The sequence below is a fragment of the Phalacrocorax carbo genome, chromosome 3 (genome assembly GCF_963921805.1).
Source record: "Phalacrocorax carbo chromosome 3, bPhaCar2.1, whole genome shotgun sequence".
Taxonomy (NCBI): Eukaryota; Metazoa; Chordata; class Aves; order Suliformes; family Phalacrocoracidae; genus Phalacrocorax; species Phalacrocorax carbo.
In genome coordinates this window covers 19,861,574-19,881,066 of record NC_087515.1, presented here as the reverse complement: position 1 = coordinate 19,881,066, position 19,493 = coordinate 19,861,574, and the positions used below count along the sequence as shown (strand labels likewise).

General features: G+C 40.5%; 1 protein-coding gene and 1 long non-coding RNA gene across 3 annotated transcripts in view; one reads left to right on the top strand and one right to left on the bottom strand.

Moving 5' to 3' along the window:
* Nucleotides 1-11,147, top strand: part of EPAS1 (endothelial PAS domain protein 1) — a 78,506-nt gene extending 67,359 nt beyond the window's left edge. For both annotated transcript variants that reach the window (XM_064446070.1, XM_064446069.1), the window contains exons 8-16: nt 2,924-3,071; nt 3,804-4,012; nt 4,332-4,519; nt 5,415-5,525; nt 7,036-7,520; nt 8,643-8,766; nt 8,856-8,973; nt 9,431-9,607; nt 10,320-11,147. In XM_064446070.1, the coding sequence (XP_064302140.1) occupies nt 2,924-3,071; nt 3,804-4,012; nt 4,332-4,519; nt 5,415-5,525; nt 7,036-7,520; nt 8,643-8,766; nt 8,856-8,973; nt 9,431-9,607; nt 10,320-10,471 (1,712 nt within the window). In that variant the 3' untranslated portion in view covers nt 10,472-11,147. The remainder of the gene's footprint in view (nt 1-2,923; nt 3,072-3,803; nt 4,013-4,331; nt 4,520-5,414; nt 5,526-7,035; nt 7,521-8,642; nt 8,767-8,855; nt 8,974-9,430; nt 9,608-10,319) is intronic.
* On the bottom strand, nt 822-8,888 carry LOC135312460 (uncharacterized). Its single transcript, XR_010371998.1, has 2 exons — nt 8,809-8,888; nt 822-6,533 (listed from the first exon to the last, which is right to left on the bottom strand). It is a non-coding gene; the product is annotated as an uncharacterized LOC135312460 (long non-coding RNA).
* Nucleotides 11,148-19,493: the final 8,346 nt, after the last annotated feature.

Below are 19,493 nucleotides of genomic sequence, written 5' to 3'. Positions count from 1 at the left end.
TGGCAAGCTTTTTGGTAACAGGAGAGAGAGCCCTTGCTGGTTATCCCTATCTGATTAATTAAATGGGACCATTGAGTTGGGGCTTGTTCACATAAAGATTTCTGGAGACTTTCTAGTAACCATCTTGACCAGGTATTGATTGAGGTTGCGTCTCACTCTAGCAATTTGAGTCACCTCATGTAGAGCACAGTTTATGTCTAGATGCCATTTGTGCCTGCTGAAAAGGGCCAGGTCCTACAAAACTTTGCTGTTGGGCATGAGGACTGATAGAGAAGCAGAATGAAGGCAAGGGAAAACCTAGAGGGGTGCTCAAGGTTCTGTGCACTGCATAGGTTATAAATATTTAGACTCAAACTGTTCCATAGTGTTTCTGCTAGCACAGCATCAGCATGGATGACCTTTACTGTTGTAGACACAGAACCAAACTCTGTGCTGTGATAAATGCTGTTGCCCACAACAGAATCATCACTTTACCTTGTCAGCAAATTTGACCCTTTTTTCCTAAGCTAAATACTTCCTGTGTCTTCTGGGGCAGTCAGGCTTCTTACCAACGCAGAGAGCAACCGCAAAGGCAAAATGACAGCAAGCTGTGACTTGAGAAAACACATATAAGCCTTCCAAATAGGAAATGCCTAGGTTTCGTAATGCGTGCCATTGAGATGTTGTCTAATGCACAGGGCAACCAAGTAGGTATATAGCTAATACAGAACTCGCTAGCTCTTCCTAGCACATAGCTATACAGAACTTCCTGTGTACAGTTCTTCCTGGCCATGGTCATTTATACATGGAAATATCCACATCAAAATTCATGTTCAGCACACTTGTATTGATTAAACAGTAGTTTTTATTAGAAATGTGCTATGTATAGAGTATATATTCATGCAGTAATACAGTCATCAATTTTGACAGTGCCAACCATTTAGTGTTGTAAAGATGCATAGGAAATAGAGGAAAGAGTATGAAGTTTGAAGAGAGAGAGGGAGAAAAACCTCAAATTAGTCTCTTGCATAGAAGCAGAACTCCTTCCCTTTCTTTCCTTCTAATTTAATGATAAATCAGGCTTATTGCAGTTTTACTGTACTGCAGGGTTGGTTTTTTTTCTTTTTTTCTTGAGGTGAAATAACCTCACATTCAAGCAAGCCACAATAGTGTTTGTGTTCTTGGCTGGAAGTATAGTGCATATAGAGTACGAAAGTCTTAATTAGTCACCATCAAATGGAAGACTAGAATGCATTTGGCAATATTTAGCATACCCAGTTTTTCACACTTTATGCGAACAAGATTAAAATCTCTGTCTTGTTACATAAATCTACACAAAAGATTGACCATAGAGCTCTATTTTCCAATTCAGCAATTAATAATCTATAATCGCTTCCATTTAGACTCTGGTCTTGTTGCCATTAAAGCCAATGGGAATTTTGCTATTGCCTTCAGTGGGGCGCTGAATGTCACCATCTGGGACCCGCCACTTGGTAGTATGTAGCAGAAGTTTGACAAGCCTTCCAAGTGAATCATATTTCTCAAGTGTGTCTCAGCAATTAAAAAACAAATTTTGTGTTCAATTAAATTCAACCGTGCCTTCCCCCTTCCTCCACCCAAAGTTAAGGAATATAATCGGAGCCTATTTCATTGAGATATTACTAGTTCGGTAAAGATACAGGTAATGTATACTTACGAAAAAAAAAATTCACTCTGAAGGTAGAACCTTAAATGTAGCACTGATGGCAAAGTCAGTAGTTATGCGTGTATTAGTAACTTATGAGATTTCCCCATGGAGGGATTCTGCTGTACTTTATTATATCAGAACGTGACATGCTTTGAATAATAATAATAAAAAAGATTAAAGCAGTAAAAAGCTTCTTTGTAATGTAACAGGCGCCTACACTGTGACTCTTATTGATGAGCTGATGATTAGGAAGCAGTGTAATTATGTTTCACAAGCAAAGCAGAACAGTCCAGTCACTAAAACACTTTGAAATGAAAGCCTTTTGATTTTGTTCCACCAGAAGTATTTAATCAATAAAAGTAATGTTCTACTTTGTCTAAATAAATTAAATGAAGGATGATTAAATACTCCTAGCAAGAAAACAAACAAACTTCAGAGATAGAGGGATAAACACAGCAACAATTATCTGCAAAACAGTTGTTGCATTTCACAGGCCCGGATTTGTACATTTGTATGGTGGCTAAGTAGGGGAGACTGACAATAAATAGCTTCTGTTAATGGCCACATTCACAAGGAATTTTTCTGTACAAAGAATGCAGAATCAAATTTCCAGCCTTACTAAGTCAAACCGCGTTATTTTTAGGGCATTAGTTTCATGGCATACTGTCCTCAGGCAAAAAACATAATCATAAAACTTTACATCTCAAGTCCAAAGCTCCATATTGAAAACTCATTCTCTTCAAATATTACAAAATATTGACGGGGGGGATTTAACCCTTTAGACATCTAGATGAAGCTTTAAACCCGAGCTGTACTATTGTCAGTTCCTTGGTTGAGAAACACAGGCTAGTTCAAAAATACATTTTGACTTAAGTAAACATTTGATTTGTCACATGGGTCAGCGAGCATTGTTTTGGGGGCACTTAGGATCTTACATTACATGCAAAAAAAAGCCAAAAAACCAAAAAAAAACACCAACCCCAAAAAACCCCCACAACTAAACAACCCACACTCTGATCTGAGTACTCAGACCATCTAAAGAACTCAAATGCCAGGCATCTTGAGACCGCAAATTAGCAGCCCATTTTATATTTAAAATGGCTAAATTTTCCTAAAGTTAAGCATCCTTGCTAACAAATGTCTTAGTGTAGTTTTGCGGAATAAAAACTCAGAATCGGGTTTATTTAAAACAAGTGTTACATATCGTGCGTTCCTGTCCCGCTGCATTATTTATTTCTCTCTGCCCCCTTTTCTCAGTGTGTACAAAAGGTCAAGTAGTGACGGGCCAGTACCGTATGCTTGCCAAGCATGGCGGATACGTATGGCTGGAGACTCAAGGAACGGTGATTTACAATACGCGCAACCTACAGCCTCAGTGTATCGTCTGTGTCAACTATGTGCTGAGGTAAGTTGTATGGCACAGGAAAACCATGTATGGATGCATGTGCTGGAAGAAATGCAATAATCAGAGGAACTTATGAAGGGTCTATTTATTCGGTGTTGTTATTCTGAAATCCGTTTAGTCATGTTTGTTAGCCATCGATGAAAAATGTGGCATGCCCATTCCCATACATGCTGTTGAAATACACCACAGCCTCTCTCTTCTGCATAGTGGCTGCTCTGCTGATACAACAGCGTATAAAGCCTGCACTGAAGGTTTTATTGTGTAACACAACTGCTAATATGTTTTGTTTGTCTAATGCTGTGACACAGAGATAAAATTAAGTAGTAATTGTATCTTCTGTTGCTAGGAGAAGCTGGTTTCTGCCTCAAAAATCAGGACCAATCAGGAGTTTTGCCTCCGTCTGGCAAAACTCAAGTATTTTTGGTCCTAGATGGGGCCAAAATAGGAAATACTTGTTTGAGTGATAGTCTGGGTCATTACAGCCTCGATTACATCCCTTTAAAAAGCAGAGCAACAAAGCCCTGAGTATTCCACAGAAGTCCTGAACACACTCTCTGCGTCATCTGAGATGGTGGTGCTCAGCAACGCTGGAACTGTGCCTCGCCTGTCGAGAACCTGGCGTGCGACTGAGAGAGGCCAAAACGCTTGTATGGGCCCCAGCTTTAGACAGTTTGTACTGCCTACTTTTTTCTTTTTTGAGTGCAAAATACCTAAAACCTATTTTCTTGTTAGTGAAATTGAGAAGAACGACGTTGTGTTCTCCATGGACCAAACAGAATCACTCTTCAAGCCTCACCTGCTGACAATGGGCACCACCTATGAGAGCGGCATCCCTGGCACAGAGAAGAGCGACTTCTTGTTTACTAAGTTAAAGGAGGAACCAGAGGAACTTGCTCAGCTGGCACCAACACCTGGCGATGCCATTATTTCCCTGGATTTTGGTTAGTACTTGTATAAATAATTTTTGTGCAGCAAAGAACCACATATGAGCCTATATTTAGAAACTTAACAGACAAGGTCTGTTTGCTGTGTGTACAAATCAGGAGTAATGGCTATAAGAGCTCACGTGCTCACGCCAGTGGAAAATTTCTGTGAATGAGAGCAGAATCGGGCTTTCTTGCTGACTAAACAACATGCATTAAGTCTATGCCAACTTATTGTCATAGCAACTAGGAGCAGTGTTTACTTTCAGGGAATAGCTGCAATTATAACTCAGCACAACCTAAAAGCATCCATTAATATTGTTAAAACTCCATGCAGGGACACAGAAGTTTGAGGAAGCCCCTGCCTTCACCAGTGCTGTTTTGACACCTAATAAGGCATGGCCAGTGGAAGTGAAAAGCCACACTGCTCAAGGTGAAACACTGACGATACCATCCTTTACAATGCCTCAGATTGCACCTGGCAACAGTACTCCAAGTGCAAGCAGCAACAGTAGCTGTTCCACGGTAAGAAGAGCTTTAAAAAACTGCATGTAATATTTTGTATGTAAGTCACATCAATATACGTAGATGATATTTTCATGTTAGCAGTCCTGTCTCATTGCTTATTAACGAGGCCCAGTGGATCTGTATCCCTCCTGTACTGCATATATCTTAAGCATCAACAGCAGAAACAGATGAGAACTATATCCTGCCTTTACGTTTCAATCTTCATTTTCTCCCAGCTGTCCCTCAGTAATTAATATGACCTATAAAACAACTAGTAGAAGAACATGCTACTACCTTTCATGGAGTTAGCCTTAAATAAAACAAAACAGTGTAAAATGGTGTGTGGTCACTAGCACCATCGACCCAGACCCATATGGCCTCTCTGTTTCTTAACTAGAATCTATAGTCTTAAGTCCAGAAACTTTACCCAACTCAAGCTTTTAAGAGCAGTTCCATGGCGTTCCTCACTGAAAGAATGAATGTGCTTTCAGGGCACTGTCCCCAAGAGCTAGAGCCACTCTTAGCCGGCCTTTATTAGAGGATGGTCCAATTTTAATCAAGACATTGAGGTGTAGTGTTAACTGTCTCCCTTCTTCACACAAGTATTTAATAGTGTACATCTCATGTTGCTGGCCTGAGTTGCCAAAAACCCCATACAAACTAAGATGACAATTAGGTTCCTGTATTGGGTGCCCTTGTTAATCAGTATAGCTCTCAAATTTTGTTGTGACAAGTCATCAAGTGTTGGAGAAAAGCATATGATAGAAGTGGACAGTTTTGGGTTCTGACGACACTATATATAGTCTGGTATCACAGGAGAGATCTGCTACTGAATAGCATAGTATAAACTGCATGATGCTAGCCAATACCGTGGTTGTCTTGGTGCCTATAGCAAATTCTTATTTCTGTGCAGCCAAGCAGCCCAGGAGATTATTACAGTTCTGTGGATGAAGATCTTAAGATTGAGGTGATTGAAAAACTCTTTGCCATGGACACAGAATCAAAAAGTCAGTGCAACTCCCAGGTAAGGAACTAGTAGCTCTTCCAAAAGCCATAAGAATCAGTCCCCTTCTAGCAGGTAGTACAGATGCATGCTGTATGTGCAGATATAGTAACATACATGCAAACTACATTTGCACATGTACACCAAAACTGTGATGCACTACATTAACAAAAATACACACTTTCAAAAGCTGGGGTGTAAATTTCTATCCCTAACTCTCTGAAGCAAGCGCCTTAGGGTGGCACTCTGGTGGCACTGCTAAGAAGAAAGCAGCAGCAGAGAGCTTGCAGAATTTGGAAGCTTCTATAGACTAGATAAGGAATATAAGCAGCAGCTTTTTTTTTTTTTAATCTGGCCTAATGTTAAGTAAACTAATTCCTGCAAAACCTCAAAGTGAGAAAGAAGTGCCCCTCATAGCACATGCCTCTAACTACAAAATGAAAACTGTCATTTTGGATATATTCCTCATCTTACCTTTTGGAGGATTTCAGAGAGATGTGACTTCGCACATGAAGTAACAGAAAGTATCAGTCTCCTGCATTCTAATCAGAGTGTAAGTGTAGAAATTCCCTCCATAAATAACTCTCTTAATCCTCCACTATTACAACATTACATCAAGTGTATAAAAGGCGTAGGCCTGATTCAGCCCACCTAACTTTAGGTACTTAATTGAAATGCCTTTGTTAAGAGCTTATGTTTCTTAACTATTAAGAGAAAGGAATAGGCAGCTCAGACCTTACACTCATCTCCTATTAGTCCTATGGAATGTCTGGGGTGAATTTGGCCCAAATGAAGTGCCTCAATTTGCCAGTGCAATTTGCAGACTTAGTAAGATACAGGTAGGCTGTAGTCCATATCCTGAAGAAACGTCATCTAAGTTTGGACACAGAAATAGCAATGAAGGCAATAGAAAGAGTGGACAGATAGGAGGGAAATGTGGATCAGGATCAAACGCAGTGCAAGACTTGACATCTGCAAACTTCAGTTTTGTCAGACTCAGCATCTGCTTTCACAGCTGTGCAGGTTTGCCTGGTGGGAAAAATAAGTGTTAGAAAAGTGCACCTGTCCTGAGCTGACTGGTGGGCCAGCATTCATTTCCCTCTCTATTCTGCTGTGGTTAAACACCAGGAGAAAGGAATTTAAATATGACTAGTTCTCCAAGGGGGAAAAAAAAAAAAAAACACCAAACAAATTTAAGTGCAATAGTGTCCTTCCAACTACATTTTTAAAAACTTTTGCATTTTTTAGACACATTTTTTTCTCTTGTAGCTGGATTATGAGAACGCTGTGTTTTGTATTTTAGCATGAAAAAGCCTGAGGTTGAACTACATGCCACATGTTGTAGAGTCTTGGCAGACAAGTTACTCAAAGCTTAATGAAACACAAGATCTAGTTCAGATCACAGTGATGTTGCAGGCTGCATGCAAGTTGCATTAGCAAATACTGCTTATCTGGAAGGTTTTTTTCTTCAGCTTGATATGATGAACATGTATGCTAGTCATAGAAATAAGATATCTTTATTTTTGTGCAGACTGACTTCAATGAACTGGACCTTGAAACCTTGGCGCCTTACATTCCTATGGATGGAGAAGATTTCCAGCTCAGCCCAATCTGCCAAGAAGAACGTCCTCTCTCTGAAAGTGCACAAAATACCCAGCAGAGTCTAAGTAGCATGAGTACCATCTTCCAACCTCTTGCTTCTGCTTCACAGAATCAGTTCCTCCCAGAGAAATATTGCCCACAGCTATCAAATAAAAACATTAACCCTGGTCATGGGTCTCTGTCATCAGTGTTCTTCAACAACATGAGTAGGTCATCACTGCCACCATACCATGACCAAGCCAGCACTCCCCTGTCTTCGATGGGAGGAAGACCAAACACCCAGTGGCCACCTGATCCCCCATTAGAATATGTTCCTGCTAAATGGAGACGCATGGATAAATACTCAGGATCCCTATCAAGTTCTGCTTCAGGGCCACCAGTACATTCTCCCAGCATGCCCATGTATAAAAAAAGGTAAGAGTTTTGGGGGTATAACTATGTATGGTACTCAGAAAAGACTGGGGAGGGGGCTCATAATATTGAAAAATTCTCTTTTTTTTTCTCAATTCAGTGCTTTGATATCAATGCCCGTCAATTCTTTGATAGGCATCAGACTGCATTTTTTAGGAAATCTGTGTGCTCTCCCAGCAGCAGTCAGTCTAGGGGAATCAGAAGTGGGCTAATTTTTTGCTGCCTGTAAGGATGCATGAATGAATTTCCTGCTGGTTGGGTAAAGATTACCTAAGTAATTTTGCAAAGTGTGCTTGACTTGATGCAGTTATTAAAAAAATTCTGAAGAGGCTTACTGGTCCAGCAGTAAGCTGGTACCCACGCATACTTTCTTATTTTGCATGCATTTTTTTGCACAACAGAAAAAGGGGAGAGGGAGGGATGACAGTACATTTATTGCTGGCATACATATTTTTTTCTACAGCCCATCTTTGCCTTGATCACTTTCTCACACATCTGAACAGTATGGGATAAGACATAGATCAGAGGCTAGACTCCTAGGAGTTTCCTGTCATAGCTAGAAGCGTCTCTGAAGCTCTTGGGTAGCATGCAGAGTGTGGGTTTTCAGTGTTGTTCATACTAAGATGTTGAGGAAGTACATAAAATAGCAACAATCTTTTTAAAACATGAATCTGTGCAGTTTACTTGCCGTTTGCTTTCTGGGATTTCTTGTTGTTGGCAGAAATACCACTGTCTGAATATGCATCTGGAAAGAGAGAGTTTGTCCCCAAACAGCAACCTCTGTGTTCGTATTTAATATGCAAAGCAAGGGGGCAGACTCTCAAATCCTATCCTTAAAAGTTGCATGACTTCCTTTTCCACAGCATTCTTATGTCTGCCTAGAGATTCCTAGAGGCTGTTTATGCTGGACTTTCATTAGTCTTTGATCCCAGAAGTCCAAAGTTTCCAAAGCTTGTGGGATGACTAACCAAAGGAAATAAAAACTTTTGACATTTGAGGTCTGTCCACTGTCATGTGTCAAAGACACCTTAAATGTCTTTAAATGAAAGAAGATTCTGTGTAAATGAACAAGATGGTTTAGATTTGCCTCCCTGTTCGCTCACCCAGAGATCTCTTTCTCAATAGGCCCCTGGATGCTTTTGGGCAGCGAGGCATAGATATAAACCCAGCAAGAATTGCTCTGTCTAACAGTTTGAAACTGAAGCGACAACTGGATTATGAAGAACAAGCATTGCAACAGCTGAGTGGGGTAATCACAAGAAGTGCATTCCCTTTGCAACTTTGGACTCACCGTGGTCATCGGTGTAATTATTTGTTTTGGTTTTCTTCACATTCTAGGGAGATCCATCTGTCATTAACCCATCTCACCTAATGTGGAAGAGAATGAAATTTCTCAAAGGGGAAAACTGTTCCTTGGTTACAGAAAAGAAGTCTCTCAGTACAAGTGTGCTTACTGGTAAGAGAAAAGAAAGCGGTTTTGCAATGTTAAGTATTGAAACACAATTTTAAAACAAGCTGAATAGAAACAAACTCTTTCAAAAGGAAATGTAAATCAGCTCTGTAAATATTACACTAAGCAAAGATTAAAGATCAAATTGTATTACTAAAAGCTGAACAATTTAAGGTACATTTGGTAACTACCAGGTAGATGGTTTCATGTATGTTCACACCCTTGCTTTGGAGGTAACAGAGATCAGCCTAATGGAGATAAACTCATCTCATGCCGATCCAAGGCGCAGACATGTCAGAGCTAGAGCTGACACTTTCTCAACAACATTGTGTTTCCTTACACAGCATATCTTGGGTGCAGTACTACTTCTAGAGCTAGTGCTGTTTCTGGACTTCTTTTGTGACAAGGTGTAGGTACACGTATGTTGAATTTAACTTTTTTTTTTCCCTACTATGTTAATCAGACGAATTTGTCTGTAACTCAAGAGGTCTGAGCCAACCGATGAATCAACTGCAGCAGCAGCAGCAGCAACCCACCTGTGGCAGTCCTGGTGAAAATTTGAAAGCAGGAGCATTTCCCCCTCCGTTTTACAGTTCCCATTATGAGGACTATACTGTCCAGCCAGCTCATAAAGCATCAGGTAAGAGCTGTCAAATACAGAAACTGGAAAGTGTTGGTACTTGGTTCCAGTACTAATTCCATGAAAGAAAACACTTTAAAAAATATGGAGGAGGATGATAAACCAACAACCAACTATGTCTTGTTTCATAGAATGAAAAATTAGTTGTTTTTTTAGTGTGAAACTTTAATGTTTACATTTGTAAAATGATGAGGAAAAATTATTTTTGCCCTTCAATACATTTTTACCACAGAGGTCCAGTTATCCTCCAGCCATACTCTTGTCTTGTGATAGAATTGATTAAATCATACTAAACAACTTCACTGCAGTGTTGATAAGGGATTTTGTAGGTTAGAGTCTCAACACATCTTCCAAAAGTTAAAATAAGTAATTAGGAGGGACATATATATGCCCCTTTTAATATATAAGGGGAATGGGTATCAATTTAGACACTGTGTTGTTTACTACAGCTTTCCTCATCTGCACCTGTATTGTTTTTCTCTGAACAATCTAACTGGGGATGGAGGTGAAAAACTGCACCTGTCCGTGTGACAGGCAGAGCAATGTGTAGGTTTGCTCTAAAACCTGTAACTGCTGGTGGTTTGAGGCCTATTGACGTAAACACAAAATGAAATGGTAACTGGTATAAACAGAAGAGGAAGGAGAGGGAAAGAAGTCCTTTCTCAGTCTCTCTGGTCTCAGCACCATGACCTACTCCACAAATCTCTTCCAGGTATGACCAGTCGTCTGCTGGGGCCCTCCTTTGAACCCTACTTGTTGCCCGAGTTGACGAGATATGACTGTGAGGTGAACGTCCCTGTTTTGGGCAGCTCTACGCTTCTGCAGGGCAGTGAACTGCTCAGAGCACTGGACCAGGCAACCTGAGTGATCCTGCAATAGCCCGTGGCCTATACTGTTCAAAACAGCTTCAGTTTTTAAATATATTTTTGCAAGTAGACAATTTCTAATACCAATACACTTTTACAGGATTTTACTTAGATATTGAACCTGTCCACGTTACCAAATAGTGGCCTTTTGAAGTTACTCACTTTATTATTCATATTAAAGAAATACATCTACTGTATTTTCTCTATTGCAATTAAAGTGTTGTTTAGAGAGTTTGATTACCCTCCCCTTATCTCATTACTTGTAATTTATACTCTGAAATTTTCTTCAAATTTCATGCTAATAAAAAGCTGTGGTATAAATGCCTCATCATGTGATACTTTGGCTGTAGTACTGCAAAGATTTATTTTTATTGCCAAAGATGAATGAAACAAATTTGATCTCCAACCACAGTTTCTTGTTGATCTGCCAAATGGAAATCCTTTGAGTCTTTGTTTTCCAGCATTTATTGTAGTGTAGCTTTCATAACTCTTGGAAATGTATACTAAGGAAAAATCCCCGCTTTCCACTTCCCCCCCCTTCCCTTCTTTTTTTATACACTTTGTTGAAAGAAATGTGAATAGCGAACTGCAATGTTTGTGGGTATCTGTGAAAGTTGCACATTGTAAGCTTTTTTTTTCAAGCCATGTTCTCAGCTGCCTTAACCTGGCTTAGCTCTACAGTCAAGGGAGTCCTACAGATTTACCCCAGTGGAGGATTTTGACATGTGTTTTTGTTTGTGTTGGGGTTTCCTGTTTTGTTCTTTGTTACTCCCTTTATTTTTTATACAAAACTGGGGTTCTCTTTGGGTTTTGGATTTTTATTTTTTTGCTTTTGTTTTTAAATTTCTCTCTGGGTCAGTAGTTAATCATCTCCTGGTACTTTTGCTGTATCTAGGACACAACAACTTTAAGAGATGTTTCTGCTAGAACTAATAGTAGGGTGTTGCTGATATTGCAGGAATCTGACCAGCAGCCAGTACTAACAGCTCTGATTAATGTTACCCCTTTTCATTTTACATGCTAGCTAGCAATATAATTGCAACGTGGAATTGTTAAAACTAAAAGTAGCATTTCCCAGCGTATTAGGCTAACTCACTTAGTTATAAGTAGTAGGCAAAAAGAATTAAGGGTTGTGTAGTGAGATGAATAGCTAGCAGGCAGGTCCCTATCATTTTTACTTGCCTTACATTAATCAGTAGCTGAAATGTCATTAAAAGGCAGCCAGACATTTTTCAGAGTTCCTTTCCAGCTATCATTAGTTGTCATACACATATTTTGAAAAAATAAGGCTTTGAATGCTTTCAAAGGCAAAGGGATTTGAAAGTTTAAATAGGTTGTAATTGAAACAGCAAAAATATTAAAGTAATAAAAGGCAGGTGAGCAGTTCTGACTTTAAAACATACAGACCTAGATATATGTTGGGCTATATCATCTTGTTTCCTCCACTGGTATAAATCATTGTAGCTTCATTGAAGAAAATGGAACAGTGGCAACGTACAAGAGGTAAAAATCTGGCCCAGAAACTTAGAACAAAGAGATTATTTTGAGACTTCTGATTCTGCTGAAGCCTGGTTTATAAAGTTGCTTTATATCATGCACTGACACTTGTGGAGAGGGAGCCTTGGGTTCATTGAGCACTTCAGAGTTCGCTGTGTAAGTGAATCTTAACCACACATACTTAGAAAAGCTGAAGGTCTTTTGTTATTGGTACATAATGTAAAAAAAAAAGTATAGTCCCTATTGTAGGCAAGCTTTCAAGAGTTTATTACCAAAAATTTTCTACTCCTAAAGTGATGTTATGACCGTGTGGGAAAAATATATTGTAAGCATCAAAATCTGATGAAAATTGGCAAGCCAGATTTGACAAATTTGCAGTGGCTAGGACTTAAAGGCCTCAAGGATTAAAGACACTTGAATACTGCTCTTTTCTTATTTGTGTAGTTTCAGCATTAAAGATGTTATACCCTAACAGTTTACTAAAACACTCTGAAAAAATAGTCCATGTCTTAATATTAATCATACTTTTTATCATAATTATTTCATAATCTATATTGCTGAATTCTTATTGACAATATTATAACTGTATGGGAACTTTAACTTGATAAGGAAATGTATTTTGACACTGATACCTTATTAAAGTATACTGATCCTAAATTCTTTGTGACTCGTTTGCTATGAATTTGTTATTTGTTGTATCATTGTAAAACAAAAGTATTTATTAAATTATTTATAGAAAATAAAGGTTTGCATTGATCTTTGAAGAATGAAAGAACAAACAAAAGTTACCTATATGTGAGAGCTGGGAAGTAGCCTCCCAAAGGTCTGTACCACCAGCCTTTTTCTATAGTATACACCCAGCTTTCCTCAAGTTGAGAACGGATGCCCTGCAGACCGCCCTTCTGAAACAGTCCTACGGTTCAGACTGATGCTTCCATTTCAAAAGTGTATTTCTGTCTGAGGAGCTGAAGGTGCCGCTTGTAATGCTACCCTCTGAAAAACAAATTAGGTTGACAAAATTATATTTTAGAGGCTGAATTGCCGTAGCTCCCCACTTCCGTTTTTGTGGCAGTAACATAAGCTGTCGTATGCCGGCAATCCTGACAAGCCCGTGAATAACGGGCTTCCCCCCTCCAAGCCTCTTCTTCACCCACCCAGTCCTTTATCCTAATGCTGCCGTTAAACACGCCAGTCCTTTTCCATATAGAAATTGCTGGTTTTGCCTGTGTAATAACACCATCACACTGTAGGTAGGCAGACTCGGTAAGAAATTAATTTCCAACTATGCACTTAGATTCAGATTGGACTGTGTGGAAGCTGTTGGTGCTTGACCCTTCTGATAACTGCCTTCGAAGCATGCAGTGCCCATACAGACAATGCTGAGCTTCCCAGACAACAGTGAATCTTCTGAATAATCTGTATAAGTGGGCTCGCAGCACCTGCTTTTCTAGATGGGATGCTCAGCAGGCATAGACAGTAACTCCTTGCTTCTAATCTGCGGTAATTAATACTCACACAACACCCAGCAGTGGCAGGGCTGGTGGTATGCCTGTTACCCTCCCTTTTAAAGCACCCCGTTGATTTTCAGGGCACCCAGACATGTCAGATTCCTACCCGCGTGCCAAAAAAAAAATAATATTTAAGTAGAGATTAATGTGTTCAGATCAATTTCCCCATCTTTTAAAAGGTGTAATCAGTAACTGCTATTGTAAAATAGTGCTGCCAGGCACCATTTTTTGGGGTGTCCCTCCCACTCTCCTTAAGCTTAAGGAAGATACCAGTAGCGCCCTTCAGCTTCTCCTCCCCACCCCCTGCTTCTACTACAGCTAACCACTTCGCATTTTAGCGAGTTTTGGGGTGGGCATCCATGTGTGTTCCCTTATGCTTATGAATGTCCTGGATAGCTAAGCTTTGACACTGCAATTTTTGCACCCAAAAGAACCAACTCCTGACCAGAAACATAACACCTAGACTGCACAACAGCAGAGCTTTGTGCTGCTAAACAGGTATTTACTAAAGCGTTTTCAATATGTTGATTTCCCGCCTCCCCCCCCTTTTAAGAAGTGCTTAAAATTAAGTGTACATCATCTTTCACTGCTTAAAAGTACCATTTCTTAGCATCAGATCTTGCAGCTCCAACAACATAGACAAAGCTCATCACAGCTATGTTGTTCAACACTATGATGTTCACCTGAAAAAATCATGCACATGACTGGAGCTGGTCTCAGGCTCTGGCTGATTTTCAAGTCTATCATTATCTTTTTAAAACAATCAAGCCAACATTTGTCCTACACCCCAGATTTCATACAGGTAAGAAAGATCACGCTGTTTATCAACAAAACGGCTACAACAAAATACTATAGGAAATTCTCAACAGCCTGGTAGATAGAGAGATATGTTGTCCAACGCCCATTCCCGCTGTAGCTGCTGGGCATGACAGACCACAATCCTTGCCCTGACATGAAAGCAGATTTAATGCTCCAAGGCACAGGAGGTTAGTGTCTCCCCCCGAGAGCTGCACCACCACCACCAATTCAATTCAAACGTTTTCCTTAGCTATTAGATGGCCACTACCATTTGCTACTCAAGCATGTGATGTTAGGGTATGGATGAAAAAGGTTCTGCTTTCATCATCCCCTTGACACTGCTTTCAGCAAAGTCCTAACAGATTTCAGACGTATATATAGTTTCTTCTACAGTTTCAGAAACGAGACCAGAGTTAAACAATTTCTCCAGATGGCTGAACTCTGTCTGTAAAGCCAGAACAATTTCCGAGGCATAAGAAGAGCAGTATGGTTTTGCTCTTTTAGTCCGATCGACACCATAGAGCTAATACTAGTGGGAAAAGAATCCATACTTGTGGTTCCCCAAACCTTCTCCCCATACAAATATTTTTGTGTTCAGGACAAAATTAAGCCTGAGATAGAGAGGATGCATGCACTTGTTAGCATGCTTCCAGACATCACTATGTGCTTGACAGACACCAACAAGCTCACTTTGGGCATGATTTCCAAATCCAGCTGTATCCACTGTGGTATTTTCAGCCTTGGGCAATCCTTACGCACTCGCTCCAGAGTTTCGCCATTCAGAACTTTGAGAACTCCAGGGTGCCCTAGAGGACAGTGATCCATGGGGATCTCTGGTTTTAATTCCTATGTCAGGAAAATCAAAGATTAATGCTCCCTCAGGCAAACTTAAGCCCACACCTACGTCTGCCAGAGCAAGTGACAGTAAAGGTATCACAATACCACTTCATCAGAGTTTTCCAAAATAAAGCTCTTTCTAAAGACATCAAGAGGGATGCATTTTCCCGGTTGCAACTGTTTATGCAACTGAATTTTATTTTAGGTCCTCTAGTGCGAAAGCCAGCAGCATGAAAATCTTACTCTCTTTTTCACAATTGCCAAAAAACCCAGACCCAAGCCCACAGCTCGGCGGCATTGTTTTGTAGTAGAAGTTGCACGAACTAAGTGGCAAACCATGAAAGGTGCATCATAAGATGAGCCTTTTGACCAATACAAATACATATAATTTTAATTCAGCCCCTCCTCCACACAGCAGCACCACAACAGTATTACACTGGATCAAACAAAGCATAAAATGGATGTTGTCACCGTCCATTTTTAGATGCATTGCGTGACATCTATTGGCTTTATTATTCCTGGAAGAACAGGCAATACTAATTGTATCTATCACCTTACTGCTAACACAGATAGTTCTGTCCTTAACTGTAACCCCCAAAACACACTGGAGTTAACAGAAGCAAACCAATTGAAGTTTACTGGCAAACAGGTTACTCTCCATTATTTTAACTTCAGCTGCAAACATGAAGATGAGCTTTCCTGTGCCTTGCTCAACTACAGAACTGCTTGTACTTAGCATATCTACACCATTCATAACTTCAATTTGTTTAATCTTTAGTCAGTTTTCGGAGTGCACAGTATCACCTCTTTCAGGGCCTGTCTGATCCCTGCAGAAATCTCAAAGATAAAGGAGACACCAACATTGAACACTTTAATTTTTGGTCAACCTCCCTCTCCCCTGTTCTGCAAAACAGATTCTGTTTAATGATAGGCCACACCTTGAAAAACCACGTACTGGTTTTGCTCTGTCCAGCACCCCTTTTTGCCTTCCCCAGATCCACAGCAAGCAAAGCGTGTGCAAAGCCACCCAACCACTCTGAAAATGGGACAGAAAACAGGCTTTTGCAACCACCAATTACATCGTAATATACTGAATAAATACTTTAACTTGTGCTTTCATTTTTAGAGTGACTTCTCCAACCTCCTCCCCCTCCTTACGTGTTCTCCCTCCCCCCACGCAAAACCAAGAAGAAAGTATCTTCAGAAAAAAATGAAAATCTAAAAAATAAAATACTTGTCTGGGTAACAGCAGAGGAACCAGGAACTAATGAAATATTTGGAACTCATTTCAGTTCATTTGAAAGACGGAACGTTCAAGTCAACAGTGCTCTCATTCTTCTTTCTACAACACAGTCCCTGCTGGGCAGGGTTTGTTTGCACTGAGGTTTTGTATTAGAAACACACACACTTAGCTAAATATGATTTTGTTTATCCAGGATTTCTTCTGTCCTGTTCAGTGCATAAATTCCACAAACTTGTGCTGAAAATAAACAGGGTGAAAAGTGCCTGTGCCCAGTGTTCAAGAACCAACAGTTAAATGGCAGACTGCCATGCTGGGCATACTCGAAAGACTTGTCCTGAAACGAGCTCAAAGCAAGTCCTCCTCAAAGCCTACCAGGAGAACACTTTTTCTGGTGGGTATGTTTAGAGCGGATCCCAAATGAGCCACCTCAGAGAGAGGAAATGCTTCCGTGGTCTCCTGCTGAGCCATTCCCCAGGACATTTCCAAGAAAATAGAAGTGATCCTCCTTCCTCCCCTTCCCCTTTCCCCACATCACACCTCCTTTCCATGGAAACCTCTCAAAGAGTATTTTGAGTCTTATGGGCAAAATTTTGCCCTGACTCATGCCAAGAAAATAAATCCCATGTGTCTGCAAAGCCTACACTACCAACTGGTTGCTGAGGGGTGACAATTTCCAAGCCCCTGGAAATCACGTCTTCTGCAGCTTATGGCAGGATCCATAAGGCACTCCTGACCCTGACACAGGTGTGCCCAGCAGACATTGAGTCATGGGCCAAAAGTGCAGTGGCATTTCATGTGCTGTCCCCAATATAGGTCACCTATATGAAACCCATTTACTTAGGTTTAACACAGATAACACATGATCCACTTGCATATGGAGCAAGAGGGTAAATAAGCCTGGCAATGTGTTACTTCCATGGTTCATGGGAATACTTTGTGGCTGTGCATTACAGAGCAACATCATGCATGGCAAAAGCTGCTTAACAGGAAATTGCTCCAGGAAGATTTCCAAAAAACGTATTTTCCTCTTTCACACTAGACGCCCAAGCTTCACTGCCCAAAGGGCAAGGGCATAGCGCACGCACTTTGCTACAACTAATGTCCTACCCTGTTCTTCCCAGCAAGCCAAACCATAATGGCAGCAGCTTGCTAGGACCAAAAGCAGCACTGCAGGGTCCCCCAAGCATGCTTGTGCTCCGCAGCCCTCACTCACAACAGCTAATTCCAGAGCAATCAGATACTTCCCCAATTTGCTGCACCCCACAGCCATAGTCTCCCTTTCCTAACTACCAAGATGCCAAATGCTTCTCCTGAGTGAATATTTCCATCTCACTTTTTCACAATATCCAAACAGCATTTAGAAATCCTCTTCCAGATGCTCTTATTGGAAATGCAGACCACACAATTCAAAATGAGTTCTGGGATCTTATTTCTACCACTGTGACTCATCTTTGGAAGCAGCATTGCAGCAGCACTGAAACATACATTCAAACTACTTGTTCATGTTTTATTTTTTTAAGCGAGCTAGAGAAGAAAAGGGATGTGGACAGTCACATGCAGCACACTGCAGCTGGATAGGCCATATTTTGACACTATGAGTTGTACGTAGGACTAAATCAATCCATAACCAAGAAAATATGGGCTTGTAGGACTAAACTCTCAAGAAAACTTGGCATTCAAAGCCAAATTTTAAAGATAATATTTGTAGCTGTACAGCTATCGCTAGTAAGGAGACACTGTTGCACCTGCACCCCATGGAGCCGGTAACTGAACTAATGCTGAAAGAGGCTCTCCTTCAGGATCTCTAGTCAGGCTCCAACCAAACAGGTACTTTTGTGGTAACCAAGGAAACAAGACAGAGTGTGTTCGAAGGCAGAAGTCAGACAGCATACAAAGAGGCCTTTTTTAAAATAATGCTGACTATTCTCTCCATTTTTTTAATGGAAACAAGTGGGCTGCCATCCATTTCTACCCAAACATAACGTGTTCCTGCCCAACATGTCTTTCTACTGATAATTTGTTACATCTTCAGATTTTTCTGCTCATTTAATAAATAAGTAAATCACCCGACTGACTGACTGGGATTTTTTCAGCTTCTTAGCGTCTCCCCTTACCAGCTACGGAAATCTAATTTACAGGCTCTAAAAAATGAGCTCCTTTGAAAACTTACCTTTTTAAACAGCTCAGAGAAGATGGCTGTCATCCTTTCACTTTCAAGCAGCAGTTTGTGTAGATTTTTAGTATAATCAATTCATGTCTATGTCATGTTTCATTTTCATGCTTCATTTTACAAGCCCGCTAATCAGACTAATGAGGTTGGAATGTGAAGAAATCCCTTTGTTTCAAGCTGAACAGTCTCTGATACCACAGTTATAATGGTCTTTCTTTGCTTGTTCAATTCCTGTTTGCAAGTAATAGCACAAAAATGGCATTAGATAATTCTTCTGCTAAACCTTAAAGGCAGAAAGGCATCTTATTACAACATACCCTGTAATTTACAGGAGCTCAGGCTGTATATTGATGTAAGGGAGTCACAATGCCTTCCACTTTGTAGACATGCTTAAATGAAAATAAAATCTTATTAACTGCTTTGGTAGGATCACAAATGCATCCCATAAGTTCCAAATAGGTGGCTTAAGATGGTCCAGTGAGCAAATGCCTATCTGCAGGCAGCAGGGCGTTTGTGCTGTGCTGAGCATGCTCCCACATCAAGGAGCTGGTTCCCCCCGTGCCGTGTACGACATGTCTAGGACCTAGGGAGGGACTGGGACATTCCTGGTTCATTAACCCATCTAAACCATGAACTATACGTATATAGATACATACATAGGTAGCAGGAGCTATGTATATAGCAGGAGACAGAAGCTAGAAGCTGAGATGGAAATTCCCACTTGGAGATTCATTACAGAGCCATCCCAGGCTGCAATACAAGCCCCTGCCAGTGCTCCTCGGAGCTTTTTGGTCACAAGTCAATAGGAGTACAGAGGGGCGCACACAGAGGCTTACAATGGAATACACGTGATTATGGGATGGTGCCACAAAAGGTGACATTGTCAAACCCCCCCAACTCCAATAAACTTGAAATTGTAATTTCAAAACATTCCTGGCTTCAGTTTGCTTATCTTCAAGTGGGTTTC